Source organism: Cynocephalus volans, chromosome 4, assembly GCF_027409185.1.
Source record: "Cynocephalus volans isolate mCynVol1 chromosome 4, mCynVol1.pri, whole genome shotgun sequence".
NCBI lineage: Eukaryota > Metazoa > Chordata > Mammalia > Dermoptera > Cynocephalidae > Cynocephalus > Cynocephalus volans.
Window position 1 is genome coordinate 19,298,215 of NC_084463.1, and position 17,229 is coordinate 19,315,443.

General features: G+C 52.6%; 1 protein-coding gene across 6 annotated transcripts in view; it reads left to right on the plus strand.

Moving 5' to 3' along the window:
• GRAMD1B (GRAM domain containing 1B) overlaps positions 1-17,229 on the plus strand; it is a 159,251-nt gene that overhangs the window by 119,731 nt on the left and 22,291 nt on the right. For 4 of the 6 annotated variants that reach the window (XM_063092741.1, XM_063092742.1, XM_063092745.1 and 1 more), the window contains 4 exons: positions 4,382-4,402; positions 14,451-14,535; positions 15,107-15,210; positions 15,982-16,077. In XM_063092741.1, coding sequence (XP_062948811.1) covers positions 4,382-4,402; positions 14,451-14,535; positions 15,107-15,210; positions 15,982-16,077 — 306 coding nt within the window. Of the gene's footprint in view, positions 1-4,381; positions 4,403-11,521; positions 11,675-14,450; positions 14,536-15,106; positions 15,211-15,981; positions 16,078-17,229 lie in introns of those variants that run through there. The other 2 variants (XM_063092744.1, XM_063092746.1) reach the window with 1 other exon arrangement.

Consider the following 17,229-nt stretch of genomic DNA (forward strand, 5'->3'; position numbering starts at 1 on the left):
AGGGCAGATGACTCAGGCATCAGGTTTTTTTTCTCTGCTGCTGTCCAGAGTCTTTGTACTCTTTTCCATCCAAAGGTGCAATAAGGTAATCTGTTGCCCAGTCCATCTACAAGCAAGACCTGGCTTTCAGAACCAACTCAGTAGTTCAGGATGTTTTTGTGAAGTCAGAGGCAGGAGAAGTCCTCTAGGAGTGGGGTAGCCAGGACTCGTTTCAGGAAGCAGCTGGGATTCCGAGTGGGATTTAACCAAGCTGGAATTTTGAGTCAGATTTTCGGAGAGGCAGAAATGAGCCGTTACGGAGGGACCAAGAGCTGAGTGTGAATCAAGAACTAATCGTGGACCCCTTTCGTAAGGAGCTAAGGAGGGAGGTGGTCAAGCGAGTCTAGATTTGCTTTCCCTTTGGAGAGACTGGGCAGAGGCAATGCTCGTCTCCAGTGGACACTCGCCCTGAGTTCTTTGGCTTCTGACACCTGCTTCCCCACCCATTCTCTCACCATTGTTATGTCACCTCTGACCCCGCCATCTTCTAAATGCAGGATTGCTTTGTGAAGGGAGGGGCACTGCGCCACCCCAGGTGGAGTTGGTAGCAGCTGTGGTCGGTCTGGGACTTGCATATGCAGGACACACAGATTTAAGAAGAGCAACCATGAGAACCGATACAGGAATTAGGTTCTGTGCAGGCCAAGGGCCAGAGAAGATTGTAAGGGAAAGCTGCAGGGGGAGTCGAAGAGAGGAGGAGGTTAGCTAGTGGGGTGGGGATACGCTCCGCCCGCAGTGCAACATCGTCTCAGGTTGACCAAACGTATCCACAGCAAGGGATCTGATAGCCAGAGCTATTATCGCTATTATCACAGCCAGGCCACGTTCCTCCCTGGCTGCTGTCCAGGCAAGCTGGAGGGTACCTCTGCTTCTCTCTGGAGTCAGGCCTAATGCACAGTGTCTCTCCTCCCTTCTCTGGGCCTCCATTTCCTTGTTTGTTAATGTGTAGGGATAGGATTGGGGATCACTGAGGCCACACTCCCCTGAATCTATGACTGTACTGCTGAGGCCGACCCTTGCTGGGTGCAGTCCTGCACAGAGCACTTGCATTCCCAGGACCTCCTGAATCTGTGGCCCAACCCAGCCTCCTCTCTGTAATGATGGACTGTGGCCACTAGAGGGGGCCAGGGACTGCTTCCCTGCTCCCAGCAGCTCTGAGGAGCCAGAGCTAAGACCTGCCCTGCCAGGGCCGGTGTGACAAATAAATCCTTGGCTTGTGCCCTGCAGTGTGTCTTCCTCCAGTGGGTGCGCTGCTTCACCCTGGCACTGTGGCCCTGGCACTCCTTTGACTTTTCCTCTTTGTTTTAATTCTGATGTTTGTGGTTTTCTTTCTAGTACGACAGACTTAACCTGATCAAAGTAAGAAGATGTTGGGTTTTTTTTTTTTTCCTAATTCCTACTAAATGTAGAGCTCCTCTAGTCCCCGCCCTTCCCATGCCCACCCCCATCTTCCAGACTCCCTGAGCCTTTGCACAGGGAGATGTTTTTGAACATGGGGGCAGGAAACCACCTCGAGGTCAGTTTCCAGGGGCCTTGCATTCCCTTAGGTGCTTGCTCTGCAGACCTCTTCTAGGAAAGGCAACAGAATCAGCAGCTTGTCCTCAACTGCTCTGTCTTGTCCTGATACCTCCTCCCCCATTAGCCAAATCCATTTAATAACTGTCAGAGAAGCCCTCCCCATCCCTAGTCCTGTGCTTGCCTTCTCTCTGGCCCTGTCCTCTAGGTAGGGCATTACGGCAAACCTACAAAGGCACACAGCCTCACTTGTGCCAGTGGATACCTCTTCTGGGCCCTCCCTGTCAGGCAGTGCCCTCAAGACTCAGTCCTAAGGATGCAAGGTCACCAGACCAAGTTCACCTCCAGGAGGCTGTCCAAAGTTCTGGGACACCTGCCCACAGTGGGTAGTCTCAGAGGCTACTGCGGATTTGGCTGGAGGGATGGGGCAGATAAAAAGCTCAGGGGTGACAGGTAAGAAGCTGCCCAAAGCTAGTTGGTTAAGGGCAGGACCTCAAAAGTCCTCGCTTTTGATGGTGCATTTCACATTTCTTTGCAGTACTTGAGAATACATGTTCTTCTATACCCTTTACAAAAGAGCAAATACCAGATCCAAAGGTATTACAGAACTAGTTAGAGACAGGACACAGGTTCTGTGATTGAGGCTCTTTGTGACTGTGAGGCTTTTTGTTCCAGATGGATTCAGAAGGGAAAAGCGTCTATGTGCCGGTACATGAAAGGGGGAAACTGTTTCTTTTACCTTCCTGAGACAGGAAGGAGAGCACTGTGTAGGAAGACTCACTAAAGGTCTTGGGTCCCCCTAGCTCAGCCGAAGTTCCTATTGCCGCCTCTCCTCCTCGGGCCTTACACAAAGGCCAGGGCAGTGGGATGAGGAGCTAGGCTGTGGGAGATAGAGTGTCTCAGCTGTGAAGGAGGTGTCTCGTGACCTGGTCTGGGTTTGTTGAAGCACAAGGAAACCATGGGGAAGTTGAGGCTGGCAGCTCGCAGAGCGTACCTCCCTACCACTGGGAAGTGTATTTTAATGAACATCTGCACAGCCTTCTGCCCTGTGATCTCAGAGTCAGGGCTGCTATGTAAGGACCCAGGAAGCAAGATGTCCCAAGGTGCAGATCAGGTGAGCTGCAGCCTGCTGGCCGCGTCTCCCTCCTCCAGTCGTGGGCAGCCTTTGCTGAAATGTTTACAGGTGAGCTTCCAGGTCCAGGATTCCCATGTGGCAGCACCTCCCACAGAGATGAAGTCGTTGGTTTTGAGTATTTAGATTTGTCCCCTTTACCTGCTGAGACTTCTGGATTGGAGGAGGCAATGAGGCTATGATGGGAAAATATGACTTCAGGTGGGGACATGGTGACAGGCTTTGTTGGGAAACGATCACAGAGAGCACCTTGCAGAGGGGATTGAGAGCCACCTTGCCATTGGCCCCGGGCTACATTCGGCATGTGAGGTTGGGTGTGAGAGTGAGACCATGCAGCCGCAGCCCCAGCCCCAGCCCCAGCCCCACCTGCCCTGCCCTTCAGCTGCCCACGTCCAGCTCCTCTGCTGACTCGTTTCACCTTTAGAGCGAAGGCAGAAGGTCTCTACAGAGTTCTTCTGGTGGAACAGGAGAGCCTGGTGATGGGGGAGACAGACAACATGCCACTCAGTCATCACTGAGGTCACACTCACCCACCCTTGGGTGCATAGTCACCTCTGCTCTGCCAGACACACACACAGCAGGCGTTTCAAGATCCCTCTTCTGCCCTTAGGCAGAGCTGGGGCCCCTTAGCCCCAGTTGGAGGGGATCAAGGCTGCTAATTGTGTGTAGGATCTGCACTTCTGTGTGAAGTTAAGGTATGGACCTGCAGGCAAAGTTGCCCTTTGCCTCGTGATTGTCCACCTTAATTATACCCTAGGCAGCCTTCATAAAACTGAAAATACCCAGCCCCAATCTAAACCTATTGGATCACCACCTCAAGGGATGGAGCCTAGGGGTGTGTGTGTGCATGCGCACACCCACGCATGTGTATCTGTCTATCCTCCAAGTGGGATGTGCATAAAGAACCTCTGGCCATAGAGATTGGAGACAGACAAGACGTCTTCCTTCTCTCAGAAACATTCAGATCCCATTCTTCCAGGGGTTGGGGATAGAGAACATCTAAATTCTGGAGCCGGGGCAGGGTCTGGTTTTGCTGGAACTGAATTTTGGCACCGCAGGGTTGGAAAGGACCCTGAGAGGTGATCTGCTTTAACGTCCCTCCCGATGCAGAACCCCCCCCACCACCACCACTGTAGCTCAGGTGAGCAGCCAGTTGCTGGGACAGAAGGAACAATTGATTCATCTGCTCCCTGAGAGCATGCTTGGAGGGTGTTTTTACGCAGTCCCTTTTCTTCCCCTATCACCAAAGTGAAGTCCCCCTGCCTTCTACAGAGGGACTGACTTGGAGCAGAAGGCTGGGTTGGTCTCCATTTGTACTTTGCTTCTGGTCAGGGCCCACCTGGGGACTGGGTCTTGGATGCCCGCGGCGCATCCCTCCCCCCATCAGAAGGACCTTGTGATGGGGCTCCACCTCCCTTCTGGTTGAGCGCTAGCTGGTGCTGCTGCTGCCTGCCACCCCAGCCGCGGGGGGCTTCCAGCATGGACTGCTCCCTGGGCCTCCTTTCTGGAGCTGTCTTGAGAAAGGAGGCCCCCTCGTGAGCAGCGACATGGGAAGCATTCAGCTGCATCTGGACCCCTCCTCCCTGCCCACCCTGTGCTGTCTGTGTGACCTTCCCTCTGGAGCCAGCAATCCTCTGGCCATTCCCAGCATCCCTTCCCTGACTAATTTTACCTTCTCTTATTTTGTCCTTCCAGAAAAGCCAGAGTTGGTATAATGTAAGTATTCCTGTTTCTCTTCTTGTTGGGTACAAGTGAAGTGGGTGGGGGTGGAGGTGGGCGGAGGAAGGGGAGGCATGGAGTACAATCTGGTCCCCCCTCAGGCTTTTCCCCTTACCAGCCCCCTTCCTCGAAACCAGCTACGATTCTGTCGTAGGAAAGGATGGCCTTAGGGAAGGCCTGTTTGATTAGGGGACCCCAAAGAGGGATGGCCCACCTTGTCCCCTACCTCACCTGGACTCCTGGACAAGGCTCTTCTGATCCTAAAGGAAGAGATTGGGCAGGGGAGTGGCCATTCCAAGGCCAGACGGAATTCCAGGAGGGGGCAGCCTTGGAGTTTGAACTTAGTTTTCTCTTAAACAAGACATTTTGGGAGAAATGCAGCCAGAAAACTTTCCCCCATCTGTAGAGAAGCTGTCCTATGTGATGGACTTTGACTTCCGCCCAAAGTACCCCCTCAATAGCTGTAGCAGCGTGCTCCTTCCAGAATACATCTGCTGCCCCTGGGTCTATGGAGAAGGGGTAGCCGGGGCCATTTCATAGGTTATCCATGGGGTGTTTTGTGTTTGGGGTGCTTTGTGGGGTAAGCAGTTTCTGCCCAGGCCACAGCCTCTAGGCCGCATGGGCTGGGTGGTGAGATTTTGAACTTCTCCCTGAAGGGCAGCTGGCTGTCTCAGCCAACCCCTGCCCTCTAGGACTGCACGGTGGTTTGCAGCCCTGGCCTGGCCTCAGACTGTCCTTCCTTCTCTGAGCCCACCTGTCTTCACCCTTGACTGATTGATCACACCAGTGCCACCTTCTGCTCCCCGCAACACCAGCTTCTGTCAGGAAGGTGGCTGTGCATGGCAGAGTTGAGAGGTCACTCTGGTTAAGGGAAGGCAGGCTGGGAGGGGCTGGGTTTAACGTGGGGATGTGGGTCCAAGTCACTCGGGTGGGCTGTGTGTGTGTTTTCCTATATGGTGCTCTGTGGTAAGGTCAGCATGCGCAAATTCACCCTGTGGCTTCCGGCCTCCTGCTGCTTGGTGGCCAGGCCTGTCCAGGGGGCTGCAGATTGATCTGCCAGCCTCAGCCCCGCCCAGCACCCTAAACAAGGCAGAGGTTGATGGGCTGTGTGGGTGAGAGGGGAGTTGGGGGCTCAGACGGCCTGGGGTGGGAGAGAAGCCAGGCTCCACCCCTCCCGCTTGACCCACCAGGGGGTCACCTGGCCTCCTGGCATCCCCAGAGCTCACGTCCTGGAGGAGAGAGAAGTGGGTGTGTGGGCTCTGCTTCCGGGAAGCTGCCCCAGCCAAGCTGTCCTGGGGACTTCAGTGTCTTTGCCCAGAATCCCTTCCACCCTTTTGAGCGGCGCTGCACAAATTAGTGCCTGCGATGGTGCCCAGGAAAGCGCGGCAGCAGGCCTGTTAGACAAGTAAACGGCCCCTTTGGGGCATGGAGGTTCTCTTCTCTCATCTTCCCATTCCTCTCTTTTTGTTGCTCTTTAGCTCAGGCTTTTCTGTTTTGTCTCAGTTTTCCCTTGCTCGTATTCTTCTCTACGCTTTGCTCTCTGATACCCCCCTCTCTTTTAAATTTCTCCACCTCCATTTTCTTCTCCTTTCTCTGGTTTTCATTCTCGCACCTGGCTTTCTCCTTCTCTCTGATTGTAACAGGTTTTGCTTTCTCTCTCTCCTTTTCTTCTTCCCTCATCCTCTCAGCCCTGATTTCTTCTCCCTCACCCCACACCTAAAAGCTGGTGTCTGAGCACCCAACGTAGTGACAGGCCAGAAGCAGATGCTGCCTCCTGCCTGGAGCATGGGGCTGGGCCAGCTACCATCTGGGGGCCCTGAAGTTGGGGATTGCAATGACAGATGTGCCAGGCAGTGAAGGAGCCAGGCATGACCAGAGCCCTGGTTCCTGACTGCTCCTATCTTCAAATCATCCTCCAGGATGCCTCGTTTCTCGGTCCTGTCCCTCCTCTCACCCCTTACTAACCCTAGGCCATCTCCTTTTATCCTCCACTCCCTTACCCCAGATGAATTACAGAAACATCTTGACTCTCCATTCAGCTCAGATCACTAGTTCTCAGAGGCCAAGCGCACAAGGGCTCTTGGCTGAGGAGCATTTAGTGGACTCCCCACCTCCTGGGCTCATGCTCTCACACTGGGGTTCTTACAGGAACTCAGTGGTGCAGACATCATCGGACATATCTACAAATGTCTTCCCACTGTCCCCTCTTCCTCTGCTACTGGATGTGGGGTCTCCAGGCAGCCCTTTTCTCTGCCTGCTACGTGGCTCCTGGTATCTACCTTCCAGCCCGCCACAGCCCTCTTACTGGTCCTGCTGAACATTCACTGTTGACGTCCCGACTCAGGGTTGGTGCAGGAAGCAGGACAGAACAAATGTTGGCAAGGGAGGTAGAGATGGCAGGTGGACATTGGAAAGAAGAGGCAGAAGCTGAGAGGTGGCAAGGGGGCTGCAGTCACCTGAGCCACAGGTGGCAGGAACTGCACCTGGGATTTCTCACATTTCCTTCGTGTGTTTCCAGCATAAGAAGCAGCACATCTGGAGGATGATCAGCAGCTGCCATAGTAGCCAGTTGAAAGTAGCACCGGGAATGGGCTGCTCAGAAGGGAGCCCCCAGTTAGAACCCTGCCTCTTCCTGGGGCCATGGCAGATGCCCTGGCTTGGAGTTTTTCCACTGCTGGTATCTGTGGAAGAAGCATGATGCTGCCTGTTCCACACTGTAGCAGCTGATCCCCATACGTCTGCTTCGATGGCTCCAACGCACTTACCTGCGCACGATGGCCTGGGCTCGGCTGTGCTCCTGGGCACAGTTGCCTGACTAGAACAGGAAGCCACGACCAGGTGTTTCCCCAGAGCCACCTGCGCCCTTGGGTGGCCAGACACCTGCTCCGTCAGTGTGCTGAGCACGTGTCTGTGCTGTCCTGTTCGGATGCTTCATCAGAAAACTCAGCCGAAAAACCCCAGTCCCCAGCATCCCCCACCCAAGGATCCATTTACATTTCTTCAAGAGACCCTTGCGCTACCCCTGTTGCTTCCACCTGGTTTTCCATTTTCCCTCAGCCTGCTTAGTCCTACTGCCTTACATCTGCACTGCCCTGGACTGGTTGGAGTCTGACCTGCCGGAAACCTCTCTGTGTGGCTCCTCAACTCTGCTGACAGCCGTCTTTATAATCTCCCTCCAGCTATTCTGGTTCCTGAGGCTCCACCATTGCACTAGAAGTCCTTCAGATAGGAAAAGGCCTTGTCATCCCCAGCCCTGGGGAAGGTTAGAAACCCCTGGCTGGGTTCAGAGCAGTGAGGCGAGTGCTCTGAGCATTGCTGACCACACTGAGAGCACCTCAGGCCCCTGGAGCAACCTGGCTCTGCTGTGAGACGAAGCCCCCCCGCCACCTCCCTACCCACGCTCCAGCCGCCTCCACCCACCATCGGTTTGCTGTAGACAAAAGCATTTTGCTTTTACAGGGTTAGCCAGGGAGGAGTTGTCACCACTGTGACAAACCACTTAGTGTAAAAAGCGGGTCACATGGAGGGAAGTGCTGGACCCCAGGGACACATAGAAGGGCTGTGGTGGGTGAGTTTCAGGTCAAGAGTGGGTTGGAGGCCAGGCCATCTACAGCTGCCCTGTGTCCCTTCCAGGCCCAATTACACCTGCTCCCCCTACCCTAACTCCAGTTTGCCACCCGATTTTATGCATCATGGTTTCCAGCTCAGGAGACACAGCCCAGAGATGGAAGGGTAGGCAGAAACCGGCTTTGCCTTCAGCAGGGGCCAAGGACAGAGGTAGGACCTCCTTGTCAGGGCCCATGGGGCGGGAGGGGTACAATCTGCCCCCAAAGATGGCCCCTCCTGTGCGTAGTGGGCTTGTCTTGGGTGAAGCACAGGGTCACAGAGGTCCACTTCCTGTGCCACAGGTGCCGCCTCTGTCTCTTCTCTGTGGCTCCGTCATCTCCATAGCAACCCAGGGAAGGGGCATTTCTGAGATCAGAGGACAGGAGCCCAGACCCCGGCAGGTGCCAGAACTTAGCAGCCAAGTTGCATGATACCCCGTCTCCATTAGGGATGCCAGCTTTATGGAGGGGAGGGAGGGAGGGACAATGCGAAACCTCTGGAATGACCAAGAGCAAGTCTGGCTGGCATAAGTACGAGAGCAAAAGAACAAAGCTTTATAGGAACAGAACTCAGGGTGTTGGGGAGCAGTAAGGAAAGTGGGAGAGCCGAAAGGGGAGCTGCTGATGACAGCAAGCCTGGCAGCCTGGTGTCTTCCCCAGGGGCCGTCTCGGCTTCCTCTGCCTCTGTCCACCTCCCTTCTGTATTCACCATTGACTTGAAGAGTCTTCCTGACCCCTGCTCCCTGACCCTGTCCTGAACTTTCTCCAGAGTGGTCCCTCCTCTCCAAATGAGACTCCATTCCCAACCCCATTCCTTCTTCCACCCTCCTGCCCTGCACCCGTGCCTGCCCTCAGTCTCTCAGTCACTCCCTCTGTGTCCCACATTGGGCTTCCACCTACCCGGATTTGGCTGGAGGGCCAGAGTTTGTCTTGTGGATCTTAACAGCTTTCTTCCTAGGTGAGGTCCAGGCTGCACCAAAACCTGTGTTTCTTTCCTGGGCTCCTCCGCCCCCTCCTTCCTGCTGCACCTGGGAAGGGGGTACCACTTGGTCCCAGCTCCCTGTGTTTGCCATAGAGTTAATGGTTAGCCCAGGGCCAACTTGCTCTCCCCAGGATCCTGCCCTGCCCCACCCCATGAGGGGGTGGAGGAGACAGGCTGGTACAGGCTGAGACTCATCTCCCAGGGGGGTTACCCTCTGGGTGTGTCCTGGCCCTTTCTCACCCCTTCTAGCCCACATAGTCATCCAGCCTATAGCAATACTCAAATGCTCCCAGGGAATTACCATAAGGATCCAGAGCCTCGTGGATCTATCTACTGCCTAGATCTTGAGGTCCTGTGTGGCCCTGAAGAGAGGCATTCCAGTCACCCTGGAAAATGGGATGGCTGCGTTGGCCTAACACACTGCTGAGGATAGGCTGCCATGCAGGGTGGAGAGAAGCTCTCGTGTGCTAGACAGAGTGTTGGCCTCTGAGAAGCCATACTAATCCCTATAGGATTAGGGTTCTCTGCATGTTGTATGCATAAAACACGTTGTAAATAGAAACAGTTTGAAAAATGAATAAGGAATGCATTCATTTGATGAACAATTTTTGAATGCCTGGCATTCGAAATACATCATGCTAAGTGCTTTGGAAGATATGAAACTGTTTGAGACTCAGGTCCTTCCTGGAGAAGGTGGTAGTCCAGTGGTGTAGTTTACCCTGCACGGTGAATAACAGCCTTGGCTGTGTCCAGGGGGTGTCCGTCTACAGAGGGGAGTGGAGGTTTGTTAACAGAGGGTTTGGAGGAGGATTTAGATTCTTTCTCTACTTTCTTCTACTGTTTACTCAGCAGAACCAAGGTTCCTCTGAATCAGCGTCTTTGGGCTGGGACTCAGGCATCTACCTTTTTTAATGTGTTCATTGGGTTATTTATAAGTACACTGAAATTTAAGTGCTGAGACTCCTGGGACAAAGGCAGCATTCTTCATCCAGTGCAGGCCAGAAATCCCCTGGCCTGGTCAGGTAGCTGGGGAGGAGGAGGGAGCTGACCCTTTTAGTCAAGGGTCTGACGTTTCCCAGGAATCCACATCTTCCCAGCCCCAGGACTGTCTCAGCCAAGCCCCGAGTTTCTCTGTCTGGAGCCTTCCTGGCCCCTCTTGGCCTGGCTCCCGTTGTTTCTTGTTCTGGATTTGGCTGCCTCCTTTTCAAAGGGGACCACATTCCCTGCTTTTAGCATTGCTACTTTGCCCTCAGGGTCTGAGCAGCTGTCTGGGAATCTTCTTGACCTAGATCCCCCTCCTGCTTGTGCCAAAGGTGAGGCAAGGTCCCTGGAAAGGAAGGAGTTGCCTCAGACAGACCCCAAGGCTGTTAGCCTCAACTTCTTTGGGCGGTCTGCCCACCAGCACATCCGAAACTAGATCAGCTAGACTCCCATGTGTGCCGCTGCTGCTCTGCTGCTGCAGTGAAGGTGGTAGATGGGTCCATGAGGGGAGAGCATGTCTCCAAGAAGTTCCTGGCTGGTTGAGTCTCAGATTTCAGATTTCATCATAACAGCAGTGCCCCTGGCACCGCCCCCTCCCCTCCCCTACTTGGAGCTCTGGCCAGCAACTTTCCATTGCAGGAAACATCTGCTGGGGAGGCCAGGCCAGGCTGGGGGTTACTGGAGGACGTTGGCCAGGACCATCACCCAGATCCTGTAACTTGAAGCATGTGTAGGACTCAGGCCCTGCCTGCCCACCCGCTCTGCCTTCTGCCTCCCTCCCGCTACTGGCAACTAACAAAGAAGCTATTTGCTGGTCGGTCTGGGGGAAAGGGGTGTGTGTAGGGGTGGGGGTGAGCGCCAGCCCTGTTGCCACAGCCAGTGGTGGCCGCTCTGCCTGGGTGAGAGCTGTGAGTCATAGTGACCATTGCCCGCCCTGGGTAGAGACTGCACATTGATTAAACGTGCCACTCTGTGGGACAGACTGGGACTGGGGAGCTGGGCATTTGATTCCCTCTGGAGCTTCAGACCAACTATATGTCACTCTGCCACGTGTGAGTACGGTGGGGCTGGACCCCTGCACCTGGCTGTGGCTCATCCTTTTCCTGCGAAGCCCGCCTGTTCACCCAGGGGCCTGCCCTGCACAGCCCTTAGCTGGCTCTGTGCACCTGCATGTCGTCTGTGTCCTCAGGCCTTTCCAGGGCTCTTGGGTGACTGTCTGCACTGACCAGGAGGAGGTGTGTGACCACGCTCCTTCTAGCCTACCTTCAGCCCCAAGACCAGAAGAGGAGGACAAAGGAGAGACTGGCTGGCCAGCTTGTCCCAAGAACCATGCTGACCACATCCTCTCACCTGTGAGGCTTTGCTCTGGGAACACAGCCCTAGCAGGGGAAAGAACATCGTTCAGGACCATACAGACCTTCTGCCAGGAAGTAAGAGGTCACCCATCTGCCTTCAGTCCAGGCGAGACTGATTGTTTTCATCCTGTGAGGACAGTTGGGAGTCAGAGCTCAAGGCGCCAGGTGCATTGGAGGAGCAGCCGTGGATGCAATGGAATCTTTAATGGAATCTGGGGTCCTCTGGAGCCTCCTGCTGAAGCAAGAAAGCCAGGCATTGCGGTGGTGCCTGAAGAGGTTTAGTGACATACCTGCTGGGGCCGAGCACTGCTGCTGGCATGGATCTGAGGAAATCCCAGCCGTGAGTGTGAGACTCAGTTTCTCTGTGTCTCTGTGACAGTTCTGCACCTTTGTCATGCCCCATTTGCCTCTGCCACCCACAGGCCCCAGATTTAACAGTCCTTGAACCAAAATTCTTGGGCCATTTAAAATTAAAGTAGGTGAGCTATGCTTCACCTATGAAGGAGTTTGCTTCAAGAGTGCAGGGGTGGGAGGGAGGAGCCGTGGGCTGTGGCATCAGGGCACACAGTGGCCAAGGGTGCCAACCTGGGGTGTCTGAACTTCATGCTCCAGTGGGCAGAGGCTAGCCTGCTAGAGTAAGGGCGTTCGTTTGCAAGCCTGGACCAAGGAGTCTGTGGCACCAGCTGACTTCAGAGGCGAGACTGGAGGTGTCCCCCCTCTCCCTACTGTAGCAGCCTTGTGCCCCACAGAGGACAGAAGTGTCTCCCTCGACTTACCTGCGGGTTGGAGCTTGTGGCCAGACTCCCTACACCTCTGCCTCTGTACATGTCTGAGTTCTCACTGGATATGAGAGAAGCAAACGGGAGAGGGCAAAATGGAAAGAAAACCAGAAATAGGATTTGGGCTTTGGGTGATTGGATACCTGATGTCCTGTTTCACCCAAAGGGGGCTTGGGGCCACCTGGGAGGCTGCTCCTCAGGCTGATATCAGAACTTTGTAAATTTAGATTCCTAGGGGCATAGAAGGTTCATAGGGACCCCAAAGCAGGTGAACATCTCATCCCTGAGAGGATATGCTCTTGTGGGGAAGCCCTGCTCTTTCCCTCTTGGCAGAAGGATGGGGAGCGGTCACTCTCCAGAGGCAGCATAGACCAGGATTCTGAGCCTCAGCTCGGATGCCACTCAGTCACTCAGTAACCGCGTGCCCTAGGCAGCTTGCTTACCCTCTCTGTGCTATAATTCCTCGTGTATAAAATAGGGCACTAGCAACTCTATGGTCAGATGCAGTGATGCGTGCACAGGGCTATGGCTGTGCTTGGTTCGTGGTGGTAACTTATTCCACGTTAGCCAAATAGCAGCTCTAGAAGGTCTACCTCATGAGGAACTTACTGACAGTCAGGTGGTCAAGCTAGGGCTTTCAGCATTCTAAGAGGCTGGGGGCTACCAAGAGCGGATATTTCAGTACCAGTTTGAAACGAATATGGGGACCAGAGGAGTGTTGTATTCTGAGGTCTTTTCTAGCCATCGAAGTCATGGGACAGGCTGGCTTCTAGATACTCCCATTGGCCCTGATGCTTGGTTCAAATATAGGGCAGGTGATTTTGGAAGCTTGGGACTCTGTGACAGCACAGCATTGCTTTGAGGAAAGTAACAGGGCACCTGCTATTGCAGGTGCAATTCATTTTGTAAATAAGCCAAGAGCAAAAGTTTAAAATTCAAATAAACTGTAGACAAAGTGGATTGGAAGCACTCTCTTCTCTCCCTCTTTGGGAAATTCCCCAAACCAAAGCCATGCCATTTTCTTCCTCCCTGACTTCCTGAACCACTCCTCTTCTCTCCAGCACAGAGACCATCTGGCCATAGCACAGTTAGGCAGCGCAGGTTGCAAATATGGTGGGCCACAGCCATGGCTTCCTTGTGGTCCATTTAGCTTTACAGAAGCTAAAAAGTGAAAAGCCCAAAACTCACTTTCTCGTCACCACAGCTGTATGCCAGTGGTTTCCCGGGGAAGTAAGAAAGTGTAAATGTCCAAGACCCATGTGTCATCATCTGCAGGATACCCTGTCCTCAGTTACACACTCTGGTGATCAGCACGTCGCCAGATGGGGTGCAGGTGTCTCTCTTTTGTCATGTGTGACTCTTCCTGGGTTTTGCACTTGTTTTTTATGTATCATCCTTGGGTGCCCTTCATCTATGGATATGTATCTTTTTTAAATTTTAATTTTGTTGGGTGGCTGGCTGGTACAGGGATTTGAACCCTTGACCTTGGTGTTATCAGCACCGCACTCTAACCATGTGAGCTAACTGGCCAGCCCTATTTTAATTTTAAAAATTTTAAGATTGTAAGCCCTGAAAGGGAGAGGGTTCCTGCCTATTTAACTGGCTCATGGAATTTCCAACGAGGATTTGCTAAGGCAGTTTATGGATATGAGCCTACACTGACGCACCCAAGAAAGCTAGGTGGGCTGTGGGAAGTGGGTCTAGGACCAGGGATCTGCCACTGATCAGCTGGGGACCTTGAGGAGGGGGCTTCTCTCTGGCCTTAGTTTCCTCATTGGGTTGGATTAGATAATCTTGTAAGGATGGGGAATGACGTTGGGTCCGTCTAGGGTGCCAAATGTGCTTTAAAATTCTCTACCTATGTGCTTATTCTAGCGCTGGTTTTATGTTTCATAATTTTTTAGCACTATGTTTTATGATTTTTTTTTTTTAAATCATGTCTTTCACACACAGCCAAGTGCTCACTGTGTTAGTCATAATAACTTCTGAGAGGAGCACTGGGTGCCATCATACCCAGGGTCCTGCTGGGGGCTGGGATAGTTCCTTGGGACACTGCCTCACTGTCTGGGGGTGGTGCCAGCTTGCAGAAGGCAAAACTGCAAGCTCCCTGGAGGTGTCTGTCCTTCCTTTCTCTTGGGATATCATGTGGGCGCCTACGTAGTATGTCTGACATTTTCTCATTGATGGACACTGGATACAAAGTGTTTTGCAGTATCCTAGGGTCTGTGTGGAGAACAACCTCATATTTGCCTTTTAACCACAAACAAGTGCCCCTCCTGCACCTTCTTCCCTAACCCCACGGAACCTGGATCACTCCTGTTAACCTTGGCTGTTGTCATGCAGGTGTTAAGCCCCACTTACAAACAGAGAAATGAAGACTTCAGAAAGCTCTTTAAGCAACTTCCAGACTCGGAGCGCCTCATCGTTGGTGAGCTGGGTGACCTGGGAGGGGGCAGGGAGGAAGTATGGGAGTCACAGGGACAGCATCTGGCTGCTCCTGTCTAGAGGCTCCGAGCCAACCCATGTAAGCGTGTCTGTCTGGGAACAGGAAGAGAGGACATCCAGGGCCCTGGCCACCACTGTCAGGGCTCAGGGCTGAGCCCTACATCTGTGACAGTCTTGAGGGCCCAGCCTGGAAGGAGTCTCTGGAACTCATCTCTGCAGATGGCCAAGCGGTGGGAGGGGTTGGCGTAACTGTGGGTGGGGGAGGGAAGTTAGTTGAATGTTACTGGCCTTTTCTACTGCCAGCTTTCTTGGCTCCCTCTGCTGTCACATTCATTCCTCTGCCTCTAGGCAGTAGCATATTTCCCCACCTTTATGTTCCCCATCACAAGAGGCCAGGGACTTCCTTGGCCACTAGTCCAAGTGTCTTGCACACCTAGTCAGTGGTGGCAATTGGGCTCCCCCAGTGCTGGTGGGGGGATGACATGCCTACTCTGCAGTGGTTTGCTGAAAATGCTTCCTGCTTCTGAGCTTCCTTGTCCCCCTTCCTACCACAGATTACTCATGTGCACTCCAAAGAGACATTCTTCTTCAGGGCCGACTCTACCTCTCTGAAAATTGGATCTGCTTCTACAGCAACATCTTCCGCTGGGAAACTCTGGTAAAGACCCGGTGCTTGCTCCGTTGGGCTGTCCCCTTGGTTGTGGCTAAGCAAGCTGCCCTCCTGTCTTCCTTGTGCTCACTCCATGCTCTTCTCAAGCCTTTGCATAATTAACAAAGACATGTGTATGAGTCTTGAAGGATACCCAATTCTGAGTCCCAATAGTGGGATCTCCTCTGCCATGTCTTCCCTTCCCTCCCTCTTGGGTGTAGAAGAAGTATGAAGAGCATTTGCTTTGGGCACATGCAGGTAAACAATTTGGCATGACGCAGAAGGCAGCATAGTGGAATAGAAGGCATTGTTGGCCTTGGGACTCAGAAGAACTGGCTTGTACGCTTTCTGGATTTTGCAACCAATTAGTGGTGTGGTTTTAGGCTAGTCCTTTCTTTCTCTGCCTCTGTTTCCTCATAAGATGGAAAAAGATGAACTAGATGATTTTTACGGTCCCATCCCACACCAATATTCTGTGTTTCTGTAAGCGGCAAATAATGGCAGGACCTCTGCCCATTTAGCAGACTGTAGAAATGAGGAGAAAAGCTCCCTGGACCCAAAATCGAAGTACCTCTGGCTACAGATGAGTCCCAGTCTCAACCTTACTTTGTGGCCTTTGTGAAATAAGAGGATAAACCAAATGATCTCTGAGGTGGTCCCTTCCACAGTTAGAAGTATGTGAACTGTGATTTGATTTCCTCTGTCTGCACTGGTGCCACAGGAACGTTCTACTAATGCTTTTTGCTTGCTATCCATTCTCTGTTCCCGTGGGGACACCAGCTGACAGTCCGTTTGAAAGACATCTGCTCCATGACGAAAGAAAAAACAGCTCGCCTCATTCCCAATGCCATTCAAGTTTGCACTGATTCAGAAAAGGTAAGTGGGGTGCAATTCTGGCCTTCCCACTCCTCCCGCCCTTCCATACCCCACGCCCCCTATTCCTATATTTCTGCCCTTAAATTGCCTTTATGCTAAGGATAATAGGATTGGGGTGACAGACAGTAAGGATGATGCAGATCCACTTTCTGGAACTGCTTCCTGGGTGGCAGGGTGGTGGGAGTCTGAGCAGGGGTGAGGGGTAAGGGGTGAGTGGCAGAGCATTAGACTAGGAGCCAGAACATCTGAATTTGAGTCCTGTGACTGTAGGCATGTTATGTAACCTCTCTGAGCCTCAGTTTTCTTGTGTAAAATGGAGCCAGCAGCACCTATAGAACAGTTTTGAAGTAATATCACGTATTTTAACACAGTGAATTGTAAAGCAGTATGCAAATGTAGGTAGTCATCATTGCGTGTCATAGCTGATTACATATCAAGAGGATGAGCAGTCTGATAGGAAATGGATTGTCCTTATGGGTATGGGGAGAATATGGTAGATAAAATTTAGGACAGAGGAAACAGTGATCCTTGACCTTTAACCAGAGCCCAAAGACCCATAGATTTACGATTGGGGAGGACTAGCTTTCTGCTGAAGGCAAGGTCTACAATTCGCTTGGACTTGGGCAGTTCAGTGGCAGGAAGCATGAGACTTTGGGGTCAGACAGTCTTTGGTTTGAATTGTTTCTGGCAGTAACTGGCTTTGTGATTATACAAGCTAACCTTACCAGCCTGCTACTCTTTATTAGTCGTTAGCGGCTTTGTGTATTGTCTGAGGCTTTTTGCATGGTTTAAACGAAGAAGTATTTGTGAAGCACCTAGTAGGTGTCCAGTTAAATCTGGCTTTCTGTCGCTCTCTTCCTGCATATTGTTAAGGATCCTACTAATGGGTAAGGTCCACAAGAGGAGGGTCTCTCTCTGTTTTGTTCCTTCTTGTACCCCAAATGCGGAATAGAGCCTCGCTTGCTCAAATATTTGTTGAACGTATGAAAGTGCTGGTGGATTTGTCTTGTCCTTACGTTTGGGCTAGTTCACAGCTCACTTCTTACCCAGTGCCTGTAGGCAAGTGAAGGACATTTTTTGTGGACATAAAAATTTCAATTCAGGGAGAAATGCGCTGAGGAAAGTGTGAGTAAAAATGGAAGGACTTGATCA